Below are 15,906 nucleotides of genomic sequence, written 5' to 3'. Positions count from 1 at the left end.
ATACCCTCTGCCACGTCCTGACCAAACTACAATAACAAATACCCTCTGCCACGTCCTGACCAAACTACAATAACAAATACCCTCTGCCACGTCCTGACCAAACTACAATAACAAATACCCTCTGCCACGTCCTGACCAAACTACAATAACAAATACCCTCTGCCACGTCCTGACCAAACTACAATAACAAATACCCTCTGCCACGTCCTGACCAAGCTACAATAACAAATACCCTCTGCCACGTCCTGACCAAACTACAATAACAAATACCCTCTGCCACGTCCTGACCAAACTACAATAACAAATACCCTCTGCCACGTCCTGACCAAGCTACAATAACAAATACCCTCTGCCACGTCCTGACCAAACTACAATAACAAATACCCTCTGCCACGTCCTGACCAAACTATAATAACAAATACCCTCTGCCACGTCCTGACCAAACTACAATAACAAATACCCTCTGCCACGTCCTGACCAAACTACAATAACAAATACCCTCTGCCACGTCCTGACCAAACTACAATAACAAATACCCTCTGCCACGTCCTGACCAAACTATAATAACAAATAGACCCCTTTACTGGTCAGGACGTGACAGCCAGGCCTAATCGCCTAACATCAGTACCTGACCTCACCAATGCTCTTATACTGAATTGAAGCAAGTCCCCGCAGCAATGTTCCAGCATCTAGTGGAAAGCCTTCCCAGAAGAAAGGAGGCTGTTATAGCAGCAAAGGGGGACCAACTCTATATTAATGACTTCCCAGAAGAGTGGAGGCTGTTATAGCAGCAAAGGGGGGACCAACTCCATATTATTGCCTATGATTTGGAATGAGATGTTTGACGAGCAGGTCATAATTTTGGTCATGTAGTGTATATCTGAACATATGAGATTTGTAAGTTTGTTTTAACTATAATCTAAAATAGAAGTTGAAGAGTGATGGAGTTTTTTTTGTTTTATTTTATTTCACCTTTATTTAACCAGGTATTTATATATTATATATATAACCCTAACCCTTTATTTAACCAGGTATTTATATATTATATATATATATATAACCCTTTATTTAACCAGTTATTTATATATTATATATATAACCCTTTATTTAACCAGGTATTTATATATTATATATATAACCCTTTATTTAACCAGGTATTTATATATTATATATATAACCCTTTATTTAACCAGGTATTTATATATTATATATATAACCCTTTATTTAACCAGGTATTTATATATTATATATATAACCCTTTATTTAACCAGGTATTTATATATTATATATATATATAACCCTAACCCTTTATTTAACCAGGTATTTATATATTATATATATAACCCTAACCCTTTATTTAACCAGATATTTATATATTATATATATCCCTTTATTTAACCAGGTATTTATATATTATATATATAACCCTTTATTTAACCAGGTATTTATATATTATATATATAACCCTTTATTTAACCAGGTATTTATATAATACAATATGGGGATGAGGTAGTTGGATAGATGGGCTGTTTACAGATGGACTATATACAGGTGCAGTACATTGTGCATAATAAATCTCTCTTGCTTTCTCTGGTCAAGAGTAGATAGGCAGGCTAAGGTGTCCAAACCAAATGCATGCCTGCTAATTTGCTTAAATAATTTGCCTATTTTAGCATGCAAAGTAGCGTTACTAGACGTTTCCTTCCTTCCTCGGGTCTGAGAGGCTGGCTGGTCTTAGGAAGGGAGGGGCATAGAAAGGGCTCTCTCTTATAAGCGTTGAACTGCTGTCCTTCATGCATATTCTCCGCGACGCTATAGTCTACAGTAAACACGGGTAGACTGCATGACTTCATATTGGCCGGAAATGAAACATTATGATGACACTTTGAGGACGTTTGCTTCCATATTGCACATTTATTAAGGAGATAATAAGAAAAGGACACGTCGGATTCAGCCACCCGGCGGGATCCGGGACGGGTTTCTTTCAGTGTCCAGTTGAGGATGTTAACTTCCAGCACTGCATCAGAGTGACTTATTCTCTCCCGAAAGTTGTAAAGTGAGAAAGGACGTTATAGATAGACTACCCAAGAAGGAAGAAAAAAAATTACGTTTTTATTGCACTCCGTCTCTCCCGTTGACTTAACCGAACCATGCAGCATCCCTTGGATTTGGGGGCTCACTACTATCTACCGGAGGGTTATACCGACCCCCGCTCCCACTCACACCGCTACCGGAGCTTCATGATGGAGGAGATTCTGACCGACCACCATAAGGTGTCCACCCCGGCAGGGGAGCTGCTCAAGTTCGGAGTACAAGCTCTGTTGTCGGCACGACCATACCACAGCCACCTGGGTAAGATCCACTGCTTATGATTCTAGCTTGTTTTAAAATGGAGGTGTGTATCCGAAAAATGTGATAGTATTTGCAATAAGTCGTTGTTATATAATCTTCTCTAGACCAGGACCGAGTTTGGGAAACCCTTCTCCCGATGACTGCTTGCGTTTCGTTCAGGCGGTAATTGTCCCAAATGGCGCTCGTAAAACAGGTTGATTCTTTAAATATGAGCCTGTTTACATTTGTGTTTCTGGGATTATTTAGTTATTGAAAGTGTACGATCTAGGAACGTTTTAAATCCGTATATATAGGCTACAAATAGTATGTTATAGGTCAAAGGTCAACCAACGGTTTCTCTGATGCACCCCAAAATAAGCAATCGAGAGAAGCGCGTTACCAGCGCGTGCCTGTCACGGCCGGATGTGATACAGCCTGGATACGAACCAGGGACGCTTCTTGCACTGCATCGCCTTAGACCGCTGCGCCACTCGGGTGCCCTAATTTAGTCACCGTATTTCAAGAACAACATTGTAATTTCATTGGATCTTTAAGAAGGTTTCTAAAGTATATATTGCTGTATCAAAAAAGGTAGACAAGTTTATCTTGTGAATGTTTCCACTCCAGCGAATGTTCACACTGGGTCACCAGACTTTAGAAAGGGCGATGCGGGCCTTAGAAAGGGCGATGCGGGCCTTAGAAAGGGCGATGCGGGCCTTAGAAAGGGCGATGTGGGCCTTAGAAAGGGCGATGCGGGCCTTAAGTTTCACGCAGCGGGTCTCTGCCTTCAGAGTATTGGACTCATGTTATTTTTCCAGTGTAGTATTATCAATCAATCAATCAATCAATCAATCAATCAATCAAATGTATTTATAAAGCTCTTCTTACATCAGCTGATATCTCAAAGTGCTGTACAGAAACCCAGCCTAAAACCCCAAACAGCAAGCAATACAGGTGTAGAAGCACGGTGGCTAGGAAAAACTCCCTAGAAAGGCCAGAACCCAGGAAGAAACCTAGAGAGGAACCAGGCTATGAGGGGTGGCTAGGAAAAACTCCCCTTGAAAGGCCAGAACCTATTACACGTGTTTACATTGATTGGTCATGTGATTTGTAAAATTAGGCCTTGTTTATCGAATAGCACTATTTATGCATTTCAGCAGTCATACGGGTCATATGAATTCGGCTCATACGGGTCATATGAATTCGGCTCATACGGGTCATATGAATTCGGCTCATACGGGTCATATGAATTCGGCTCATACGGGTCATATGAATTCGGCTCATACGGGTCATATGAATTCGGCTCATACGGGTCATATGAATTCGGCTCATACGGGTCATATGAATTCGGCTCATACGGGTCATATGAATTCGGCTCATACGGGTCATATGAATTCGGCTCATACGGGTCATATGAATTCGGCTCATACGGGTCATATGAATTCGGCTCATACGGGTCATATGAATTCGGCTCAGGGAAGTTGTGTTGATGGGTGAAGAAACACACTAAGAAAGTAGTAGTATGAAGTATATTTCGACTAGAAAGGCGATGCATTTGGTTACATATGACATTAATTGAAATTATATTTTCATTGTTAATTAGAATATACATATATAATGTTTATAATAATAGAACTATTGCTATAAGTATTACCATAATTATAAAATAAATACAATACCATTTTACAATTAAATTATTCTTATTTGTAGTGGGCCGAGGCCTATCGTAGTATAACGTAATAATATCTTAAATAGGCTACAATACTACTATGACTTAACTATTATTAAAATAATACAGATCTAACAATATAATAATACAAATAATAATAATAATAATAATAATATTATAAAATAAAATGTTTTAGTAACATTTTACTGTATTCATGTTAACCTTTATTTTCCCAAGAAAACAGTCATCATCAGTTTGTAAAAGCTAATAGTCGTGTTCAGCCTATAGGCGTTGTTAAATGATTTATCTTCATGTAGACCGAGAATAATTCCATTTAAATGTGATATTGTTGGACTTTGACTTGCAGTTTTGAAGGCCGACCGGTCGGGGATCCTGAAATTCCCCATGTCGCCACTCTCTTGTTCACTTGGATCACAGTTAGGCTCTGCTCTCCTATCCGGGGCTCCAGGCCTGCACAGCGGCTCAGCCTCCCACCACCTCCCGCTGGACCTCCACCTCCGAAGCAAGCTGGAGCACATCGGCGACGGCAGCAGCAAGACCAAAAAGGGCCGACGGAGCAGGACGGTCTTCACTGAGCTACAGCTCATGGGCCTGGAGAAGAGATTTGAGAAACAAAAGTACCTTTCAACACCAGACAGGTATTCAAATGAATTCAATCAACTTCGTTTATCCCCAAGCCCAGTTATTGCTGATGTGCGGAAAAGGTGACAGGCGGAAATAAAAGCATCCAAATGCCTTATCTGCTTTTAGGACTGATGAAACCAAAGAAAATACCGTTCTTTATTACCATTGACTATCGACTGCTTTTAGTTCAAGGCAGCGTCATACTGTGCTATTAGAGAATGTAAAGGAAATCTCTCTAATCGCCTCTGTCTTTGTTCATGTAGAATAGATCTGGCTGAGTGTCTGGACCTGAGTCAACTACAAGTCAAGACCTGGTACCAGAACAGGAGAATGAAATGGAAGAAAATAGTAAGTTCTTATTCTGAATAATATGACAAGGAGGAGAATGACTTGTCAATAATTATCTCGGTTTAATGGTAGGAATTATCTTGGTTTTATGGTAGGAATTATCTTGGTTTTATGGTAGGAATTATCTTGGTTTTATGGTAGGAATTATCATGGTTTTATGGTAGGAATTATCTTGGTTTTATGGTAGGAATTATCATGGTTTTATGGTAGGAATTATCTTGGTGTTATGGTAGGAATTATCTTGGTTTTATGGTAGGAATTATCTTGGTTTTATGGTAGGAATTATCATGGTTTTATGGTAGGAATTATCTTGGTTTAATGGTAGGAATTATCTTGGTTTAATGGTAGGAATTATCATGGTTTAATGGTAGGAATTATCTTGGTTTTATGGTAGGAATTATCATGGTTTTATGGTAGGAATTATCTTGGTTTAATGGTAGGAATTATCTTGGTTTAATGGTAGGACTAAACCGTTTCATTGCGGACTATTGAATTATTTTAACTGAATGTTTCCACTGTACAGGTCCTACAAGGAGGAGGATTGGAGTCTCCGACCAAACCAAAAGGCCGCCCCAAGAAGAATTCCATCCCGTCGAGCGACCAGCTTTCGGAGCAGGAGAGGACTCGAGACGTCGACCGTCAGTCGGACGGTTCCACCTCGTCACATTCAGACACTAACCAAGAGGAATAATACCGAGGATCCGACTAACTGACAACTAACTATCTGACGATGTTCTCTTGGCATACAGCCTCTGGGATGCGTAATGTTGCATGGTCGACCGTTGGATCCAAGTGCCTTGACGTCGATATGTTGGAACTTAGAGAGCGACTGATGTTCGCCTCCGGTACGAGAGGCGGAACCGAATTTTTTTTCATTTTACTACTAATCTCGCTCATGCTGGGACGATGTTAATTTTTGTATGCTATATTACATCTTCTTTCATCATCAATATGTTCTCAATACCTACTATGTGCGTCCCTCCGCGTCACGACGAGCTGTTGTTACGGCCGTGGATCGGTAGAGGAGAGGAGGAGGAGAGGAGGAGGAGAGGAGAGGAGAGGAGAGGAGAGGAGAGGAGGGGAGAGGAGAGGAGAGGAGAGGAGGAGAGGAGAGGAGGAGGAGAGCAGAGGGGACAGAGAAACACCGACCAGTAGGTACCGCTTCATTGTCTCCATTCGAAGGATCCACTTTACACTGTTCTGTTCTGCCTTTGTTTGTTTTGCATATTTACATGTTTTATTCGGTTTTTATTATAAAGACATTTTTGGATGTAATTAAATATTTTTTCACTTACACTTAAATTGTTATTTTATTTGTATTTTATATTGAAAGGAAATTTGACCAAAATAGATATTTCCTGCAATCACATAAGAATGTTGATGTTGACAGCTGGGAGGTATTTTCCCCTCCAAAACATGACCATTCTGGGACACTTATAGGCCTGTCCATCTGCTTTTTCTGTTCCAACGCTGTGATGTGAACTGTCGTTCACTTAATAACATTTTAGCAGTGCTACAATTTCTTGGTGGGTAGGCCTAACATTACGGACAATTCTGCGTGATATAGAGAGCCCTGGGTTTATTTGAATGGAAACGAAATGTAACGACCAAAGCGAAATATGAGTGCTTAATAATATGACTTTAAGGGTAATTTAACACAGGCTAACTCCATAGAAAACTGGTGCTTGAACACTCATAACTGTGACTGAGGCCTACAGGCACATCCAATATGATAAAATCTAGTGCTCACCACTGATAATGAACATGATACTGTCATGTTTCAAACATAATGATCGAATCAAACGTTTTTAACTAGACAACCAATAACCCTTGTCGGTCAATAATGACATTTCATATCTAACTGATCGGCTAACGCGATAAGGATTAGAAAGACTTCCCTTTCCAACCACGGAGTCAGCTAAACAAACTAGTGAACAGCTTGCACGTCTCAAAGAAGAACACCACATTAGTTTCTGATCCAATAAACTAGTATCCTTCCTTTCACATTCTCAATAGGGGGATTCCCGACCCGAGTTAAACCCGCATAAATCAACATATCAACTTCCCCACAGTAAAGTTATCAAATGCTGTGCCATTACGCAGCATTTCAATTGTAAGACCTTTTATCTTGCAGGGAAGGCCGCTCTCGAACGTCTTAATTACAGGCTACCCCGACATTATCTGTCATGTTAAATATTAACCACTATCATTATCGGCCGTCAGTAACGACCACACATAGGCCTATTTAACTGGCAATTTACTGTTAGTTCCCTTCAGTTAGGTATAGCCTACATTATCATTCCATTTAATTACACTGTCAGTTCCCTTCAGTTGGTATAGCCTACATTATCATTCCATTTAATTACACTGTCAGTTCCCTTCAGTTGGTATAGCCTACATTATCATTCCATTTAATTACACTCTTAGTTCCCTTCAGTTGGTATAGCCTACATTATCATTCCATTACACTGTTAGTTCCCTTCAGTTGGTATAGCCTACATTATCATTCCATTACACTGTTAGTTCCCTTCAGTTGGTATAGTCTACATTATCATTCCATTTAATTACACTGTTAGTTCCCTTCAGTTAGGTATAGTCGACATTATCATTCCATTTAATTACACTGTCAGTTCCCTTCAGTTGGTATAGCCTACATTATCATTCCATTACACTGTTAGTTCCCTTCAGTTGGTATAGCCTACATTATCATTCCATTCCATTACACTGTTAGTTCCCTTCAGTTGGTATAGCCTACATTATCATTCCATTACACTGTCAGTTCCCTTCAGTTGGTATAGCCTACATTATCATTCCATTACACTGTCAGTTCCCTTCAGTTGGTATAGCCTACATTATTATTCCATTACACTGTTAGTTCCCTTCAGTTGGTATAGCCTACATTATCATTCCATTACACTGTCAGTTCCCTTCAGTTGGTATAGCCTACATTATCATTCCATTCCATTACACTGTTAGTTCCCTTCAGTTGGTATAGTCTACATTATCATTCCATTACACTGTTAGTTCCCTTCAGTTGGTATAGCCTACATTATCATTCCATTACACTGTTAGTTCCCTTCAGTTGGTATAGTCTACATTATCATTCCATTACACTGTCAGTTCCCTTCAGTTGGTATAGCCTACATTATCATTCCATTACACTGTTAGTTCCCTTCAGTTGGTATAGTCTACATTATCATTCCATCACACTGTCAGTTCCCTTCAGTTGGTATAGTCTACATTATCATTCCATTTAATTACGCTGTTAGTTCCCTTCAGTTGGTATAGTCTACATTATCATTCCATTACACTGTCAGTTCCCTTCAGTTGGTATAGCCTACATTATCATTCCATTTAATGACACAATTAGTTCCCTTCAGTTGGTATAGTATACATTATCATTCCATTTAATTACACTGTTAGTTCCCTTCAGTTGGTATAGCCTACATTATCATTCCATTACACTGTCAGTTCCCTTCAGTTGGTATAGCCTACATTATCATTCCATTACACTGTCAGTTCCCTTCAGTTGGTATAGCCTACATTATCATTCCATTTAATTACACTGTTAGTTCTCTTCAGTTGGTATAGCCTACATTATCATTCCATTTAATTACACTGTCAGTTCCCTTCAGTTGGTATATGCTACATTATCATTCCATTACACTGTCAGTTCCCTTCAGCTAGTATAGCCTACATTATCATCCCATTACACTGTCAGTTCCCTTCAGTTGGTATAGCCTACATTATCATTCCATTTAATTACACTGTTAGTTCCCTTCAGTTGGTATAGCCTACATTATCATTCCATTACACTGTTAGTTCCCTTCAGTTGGTATAGCCTACATTATCATTCCATTCCATTACACTGTCAGTTCCCTTCAGTTGGTATAGCCTACATTATCATTCCATGTAATTACACTGTCAGTTCCCTTCAGTTGGTATAGCCTACATTATCATTCCATTACACTGTCAGTTCCCTTCAGTTGGTATAGCCTACATTATCATTCCATGTAATTACGCTGTTAGTTCCCTTCAGTTGGTATAGTCTACATTATCATTCCATTTAATTACGCTGTTAGTTCCCTTCAGTTGGTATATGCTACATTATCATTCCATCACACTGTTAGTTCCCTTCAGTTGGTATAGTCGACATTATCATTCCATTACACTGTTAGTTCCCTTCAGTTGGTATAGCCTACATTATCATTCCATTTAATTACACTGTCAGTTCCCTTCAGTTGGTATAGCCTACATTATCATTCCATTACACTGTTAGTTCCCTTCAGTTGGTATAAGCTACATTATCATTCCATTACACTGTCAGTCCCCTTCAGTTGGTATAGCCTACATTATCATTCCATTACACTGTTAGTTCCCTTCAGTTGGTATAGTCTACATTATCATTCCATTACACTGTTAGTTCCCTTCAGTTGGTATAGCCTACATTATCATTCCATTACACTGTTAGTTCCCTTCAGTTGGTATAAGCTACATTATCATTCCATTACACTGTCAGTCCCCTTCAGTTGGTATAGTCTACATTATCATTCCATTACACTGTCAGTTCCCTTCAGTTGGTATAGCCTACATTATCATTCCATTTAATTACACTGTCAGTTCCCTTCAGTTGGTATAGCCTACATTATCATTCCATTACACTGTTAGTTCCCTTCAGTTGGTATAAGCTACATTATCATTCCATTACACTGTCAGTTCCCTTCAGTTGGTATAGCCTACATTATCATTCCATTACACTGTTAGTTCCCTTCAGTTGGTATAGCCTACATTATCATTCCATCACACTGTTAGTTCCCTTCAGTTGGTATAGCCTACATTATCATTCCATTACACTGTTAGTTCCCTTCAGTTGGTATAGCCTACATTATCATTCCATTACACTGTTAGTTCCCTTCAGTTGGTATAGCCTACATTATCATTCCATTACACTGTTAGTTCCCTTCAGTTGGTATAAGCTACATTATCATTCCATTACACTGTTAGTTCCCTTCAGTTGGTATAGCCTACATTATCATTCCATTTAATTACACTGTTAGTTCCCTTCAGTTGGTATAGCCTACATTATCATTCCATTACACTGTCAGTCCCCTTCAGTTGGTATAGCCTACATTATCATTCCATTACACTGTTAGTTCCCTTCAGTTGGTATAGTCTACATTATCATTCCATTTAATTACATTGTTTCCTTTACCTTAATTTTCTTCCACGGTAAACGCTGTCATGGCCGTGTGGTTGTTTCTGAGGATCATTAGTAACAGTTCATAATAAACAATTTGAACCCGACACATGTGGCAATACCTGGCCGCGTCATCACACAGTCCCATGGTCAGTACAGGTAATAGACGAGGGTATAACCTACTATTGAACAGTATTATCCCTGTTATAACAGTCTCATGGTTAGTACAGGTAATAGACCAGGTTATAACCTACTATAACAGTATTATCCCTGTTATAACAGTCCCATGGTTAGTACAGGTAATAGACCAGGGTATAACCTACTATTGAACAGTATTATCCCTGTTATAACAGTTCCATGGTTAGTGCAGGTAATAGACCAGGGTATAACCTACTATTGAACAGTATTATCCCTGTTATAACAGTTCCATGGTTAGTACAGGTAATAGACCAGGTTATAACCTACTATTGAACAGTATTCTCCCTGTTATAACAGTATTATCCCTGTTATAACAGTCTCATGGTTAGTACAGGTAATAGACCAGGTTATAACCTACTATTGAACACTATTCTCCCTGTTATAACAGTATTATCCCTGTTATAACAGTCTCATGGTTAGTACAGGTAATAGACCAGGTTATAACCTACTATTGAACACTATTCTCCCTGTTATAACAGTATTATCCCTGTTATAACAGTCCCATGGTTAGTACAGGTAATAGACCAGGGTATAACTTACTATAACAGTCCCATGGTTAGTACAGGTAATAGACGAGGGTATAACCTACTATTGAACAGTATTATCCCTGTTATAACAGTTCCATGGTTAGTACAGGTAATAGACCAGGTTATAACCTACTATAACAGTATTATCCCTGTTATAACAGTCCCATGGTTAGTACAGGTAATAGACCAGGGTATAACCTACTATTGAACAGTATTATCCCTGTTATAACAGTCCCATGGTTAGTACAGGTAATAGACGAGGGTATAACCTACTATTGAACAGTATTCTCCCTGTTATAACAGTCCCATGGTTAATACAGGTAATAGACCAGGGTATAACCTACTATTGAACAGTATTATCCCTGTTATAACAGTTCCATGGTTAGTACAGGTAATAGACCAGGGTATAACCTACTATTGAACAGTATTATCCCTGTTATAACAGTCCCATGGTTAGTACAGGTAATAGACCAGGGTATAACCTACTATTGAACAGTATTCTCCCTGTTATAACAGTTCCATGGTTAATACAGGTAATAGACCAGGGTATAACCTACTATTGAACAGTATTATCCCTGTTATAACAGTATTATCCCTGTTATAACAGTCCCATGGTTAGTACAGGTAATAGACCAGGGTATAACCTACTATTGAACAGTATTCTCCCTGTTATAACAGTTCCATGGTTAATACAGGTAATAGACCAGGGTATAACCTACTATTGAACAGTATTATCCCTGTTATAACAGTATTATCCCTGTTATAACAGTCTCATGGTTAGTACAGGTAATAGACCAGGGTATAACCTACTATAACAGTATTATCCCTGTTATTCTATGTGCACTAATCTCCCTGTTATAATTCTATGTGCACTAGTCTCCCTGTTATAATTCTATGTGCACTAGTCTTCCAACATTACCATGGGTTGAAGAACTGAACGAGGTAATTTTTACCACCGTTTTCTTTCTTTCAGGCTTAAATGTTCTTCAAACCTGTTTTTTATGATTGAATTTAAAAAAAAAAAAAATTATTTAACCTTTTATTTAAATGATTCATAAACACGTTCCCAAACCTAAATAATCTACAAGATCAGAGTATTTTTAAATCCACCAATTGCTGAAACAGATGAATATGCATATAATATTTGGATGGGTTTCTTTAACTGATCCTTAACATTCGGAACCCATTCTCTCTCTCTCGAGTGTGCCGACAAAATTCGAAATAAAAAAGTACACTGTATTTAAAGGGGATGGTTTAAGATACATTTACTGAAAACAATATCGAATTAAAAATTCCACAGTAAAATCTGTCGGCTAGCAAGTTTTCAGCGGTTGGAAAGTTGTAAATTCCTAAATCGGAATGGGTCCCCATGAGAATAGCATGCTTTTCACCAGCTATTCCTTTTGGGTGGAGATCAAAGAAATGCAGGTGTGTCTACAGGTATGTTCTGACCTTGACTTATTAAGGTTCCAAGTGGAACAACAGGTACTTTCATTTTCCCGATAGAAATAACACCATGTAAATACACACATTCCTCCCATTTTCAGCAACAATTGGCAGATTTAAAAATACGCAAACCTTTTTTTTTTAAATTATTTTTATATAACCTTTATTTAACCAGGAAAAGCCCATTGAGACCCAGAGTCTATTTTTCAAGGGAGACCTGGACAAGAAGGCATCAACAATCAATACATTACAGATTTAAAACATACAACAACATGATCCAGCCTAAAAAAAGCATTTACAGTGAGGGAAAAAGTATTTTATCCCCTGCTGATTTTGTACGTTTGCCCACTGACAAAGAAAGGATCAGTCTATAATTTTAATAGTAGGTTTATATGAACAGTGAGAGACAGAATGACAACAAAAAAATCCAGAAAAACCCATATCAAATGTTATACATTGATTTGCATTTTAATGAGGGAAATAAGACCCCCTGTCTTTTATACAGGTAACGAGCTGCGGTTAGAAGCACTCCCTTTAAGAGTGTGCTCCTAATCTCAGCTCATTACCTGTATAAAAGACACCTGGGAGCCAGAAATCTTTCTGATTGAGAGGGGGTCAAATACTTATTTCCCTCATTAAAATGCAAATCAATTTATAACATTTTTGACATGCGTTTTTCTGGATTTTTTTGTTGTTATTCTGCCTCTCACTGTTCAAATAAACCTACCATTAAAATTATAGACTGATCATTTCTTTATCAGTGGGCAAACGTACAAAATCAGCAGGGGATCAAATACTTTTTCCCCCCACTGTACACTCCTCTGTAAAAGTCTCCCATCAATATTTTAAATTCTTTCAGTGGCACTAACAAATCTAGATGAAGCATGGATTATAGATTATTCTATGCGTCTGGTTCACAAGAAGAGAAGACAGTCTTGCCTAATACTGTGAATGTCCTGGGGACTTTAAGTAGCAACCACCTAGCAGACCGGGTATGGTAATGTAGCAAACACCTAGCAGACTGGGTATGGTAACATAGCAACCACCTAGCAGACCAGGTATGGTAACATAGCAACCACCTAGCAGACCAGGTATGGTAACATAGCAACCACCTAGCAGACCAGGTATGGTAACTGCTGGTGGTGAAGGAGACCAGACTACAGAGGGAGTTTACCCAAAAGGCCTTTGTAGATGAACACATACACATGTATCTTTCTGCACATATAAAGTGAAGTCCAACCTACCATTTGGTACAAGGTGCAATGGTGGGTGAGTGACTTGGCATTTGTAATAAAGTGCAAGGATGCATGATAAACAGAGTCCAGTCTCTGGTAGACAGAGGAGGCTGCATGCATATACAACAAGTCACCATAATCAATTACAGAGAGAAGTGGCCTGAACAAACTTCTTTCTAGCCATAAACGGGAAGCAAGCCTTATTACGAAAATAAAAACCCAATTTCATTTTAAGCTTTGTCACAAGATTATCCAAATGAACTTTAAAGGACAACTTGTCATTCAACCAAATACCTAGGTATTTGTAGGATGCCACTTTTTCAATGGATAATCCACCAGATGTGACAATGCTAACGTTCTCTGGCAGAGTTCTAGCTCTGGTAAAGGTCATGAATTTAGTTGTTTGTACATTCAAGACCAGTTTGAGACCATAAAGGGAGGCCTGCAGTGACTGAAAAGCAGTCTGGAGCTCTTCAACAGCCTGAACCAGAGAAGGAGCCCATGAATATATGACTGTATCATCTGCATATAGATGTAACTTTATTGGTTGCATCCCATTTCCCAAATCATTAATAAACATTGAGAACAACACAGGAGCTAAAATGGAACCCTGGGGGACACCTCTATTAATCTCTAGAAAGCTAGACTTGTGATTGTCAGTATATACACATTGTGTTCTGTCAGAAAGATTGTTCCTAAACCAATTTACTGCCCCTTCACTGAGACCAATGTTACTGAGACTAGCTAGCAACAATTCATGGTCAACTGAATCAAAGGCCTTTTGATCAATCCACAAACAGAGCAGCACGATGTTGCTTTTTATATCAAGTGCATTAATGATGTCGTTTGCCACTGCCATAGCTGCAGTTGGGTGCTGTGCCCCGATCTAAAGCCAGACTAAACCCCGCTCAGTATGTTCTCCACAATTAAGAAGTCTAACGGAGTTCACTAGGGATTCATAGACTATGGCCAGGATAGGGAGTTCACTAGGGATTCATAGACTATGGCCAGGATAGGGAGTTCACTAGGGATTCATATACTATGGCCAGGATAGAGGGAGTTCACTAGGGATTCATAGACTTTGGCCAGGATAGAGGGAGTTCACTAGGGATTCATAGACTATGGCCAGGATAGAGGGAGTTCACTAGGGATTCATAGACTATGGCCAGGATAGATAGTTCACTAGGGATTCATAGACTATGGCCAGGATAGAGGGAGTTCACTAGGGATTCATAGACTATGGCCAGGATAGGGAGTTCACTAGGGATTCATAGACTATGGCCAGGATAGATAGTTCACTAGGGATTCATAGACTATGGCCAGGATAGAGGGAGTTCACTAGGGATTCATAGACTATGGCCAGGATAGGGAGTTCACTAGGGATTCATAGACTATGGCCAGGATAGGGAGTTCACTAGGGATTCATAGACTATGGCCAGGATAGAGGGAGTTCACTAGGGATTCATAGACTATGGGCAGGATAGAGGGAGTTCACTAGGGATTCATAGACTATGGCCAGGATAGAGGGAGTTCACTAGGGATTCATAGACTATGGCCAGGATAGAGGGAGTTCACTAGGGATTCATAGACTTTGGCCAGGATAGAGAGTTCACTAGGGATTCATAGACTATGGCCAGGATAGGGAGTTCACTAGGGATTCATAGACTATGGCCAGGATAGGGAGTTCACTAGGGATTCATAGACTATGGCCAGGATCGGGAGTTCACTAGGGATTCATAGACTATGGCCAGGATAGGGAGTTCACTAGGGATTCATAGACTATGGCCAGGATAGGGAGTTCACTAGGGATTCATAGACTATGGCCAGGATAGGGAGTTCACTAGGGATTCATAGACTATGGCCAGGATAGGGAGTTCACTAGGGATTCATAGACTATGGCCAGGATAGAGAGTTCACTAGGGATTCATAGACTATGGCCAGGATAGAGGGAGTTCACTAGGGATTCATAGACTATGGCCAGGATAGAGGGAGTTCACTAGGGATTCATAGACTATGGCCAGGATAGAAGGAGTTCACTAGGGATTCATAGACTATGGGCAGGATAGAGGGAGTTCACTAGGGATTCATAGACTATGGCCAGGATAGAGGGAGTTCACTAGGGATTCATAGACTATGGCCAGGATAGGGAGTTCACTAGGGATTCATAGACTTTGGCCAGGATAGAGGGAGTTCACTAGGGATTCATAGACTATGGCCAGGATAGAGAGTTCACTAGGGATTCATAGACTATGGCCAGGATAGAGAGTTCACTAGGGATTCATAGACTATTGCCAGGATAGGGAGTTCACT

At 39.4% G+C, this 15,906-nt stretch overlaps 1 protein-coding gene across 1 annotated transcript; it reads left to right on the top strand.

Annotated features, from left to right (window-relative positions):
- The first annotated feature begins 1,793 nt into the window (after window positions 1–1,793).
- Window positions 1,794–6,289, top strand: LOC106566281 (homeobox protein BarH-like 1). Its single transcript, XM_014134170.3, has 4 exons — window positions 1,794–2,352; window positions 4,368–4,659; window positions 4,909–4,993; window positions 5,517–6,289. Exons 1-4 carry the CDS (start codon window positions 2,151–2,153, stop codon window positions 5,682–5,684), a joined length of 747 nt encoding a protein of 248 aa, XP_013989645.1. The 5' UTR covers window positions 1,794–2,150; the 3' UTR covers window positions 5,685–6,289.
- Window positions 6,290–15,906: the final 9,617 nt, after the last annotated feature.

The sequence above is a fragment of the Salmo salar genome, chromosome 12 (genome assembly GCF_965601325.2).
Source record: "Salmo salar chromosome 12, fSalSal1, whole genome shotgun sequence".
NCBI classification, from domain to species: domain Eukaryota; kingdom Metazoa; phylum Chordata; class Actinopteri; order Salmoniformes; family Salmonidae; genus Salmo; species Salmo salar.
Note: the sequence above shows the minus strand (reverse complement) of the source record. Positions and strands in the feature narration are given on the sequence as shown.

Bases quoted from the DNA above. Each gene is read 5' to 3' on its own strand.
- LOC106566281 (XM_014134170.3), top strand. From the start codon at position 2,151: ATGCAGCATCCCTTGGATTTGGGGGCTCACTACTATCTACCGGAGGGT. The intron at 4,660-4,908 runs GTATTCAAATGA...TTGTTCATGTAG, and splicing joins TACCTTTCAACACCAGACAG to AATAGATCTGGCTGAGTGTC. The intron at 4,994-5,516 runs GTAAGTTCTTAT...TCCACTGTACAG, and splicing joins GAATGAAATGGAAGAAAATA to GTCCTACAAGGAGGAGGATT.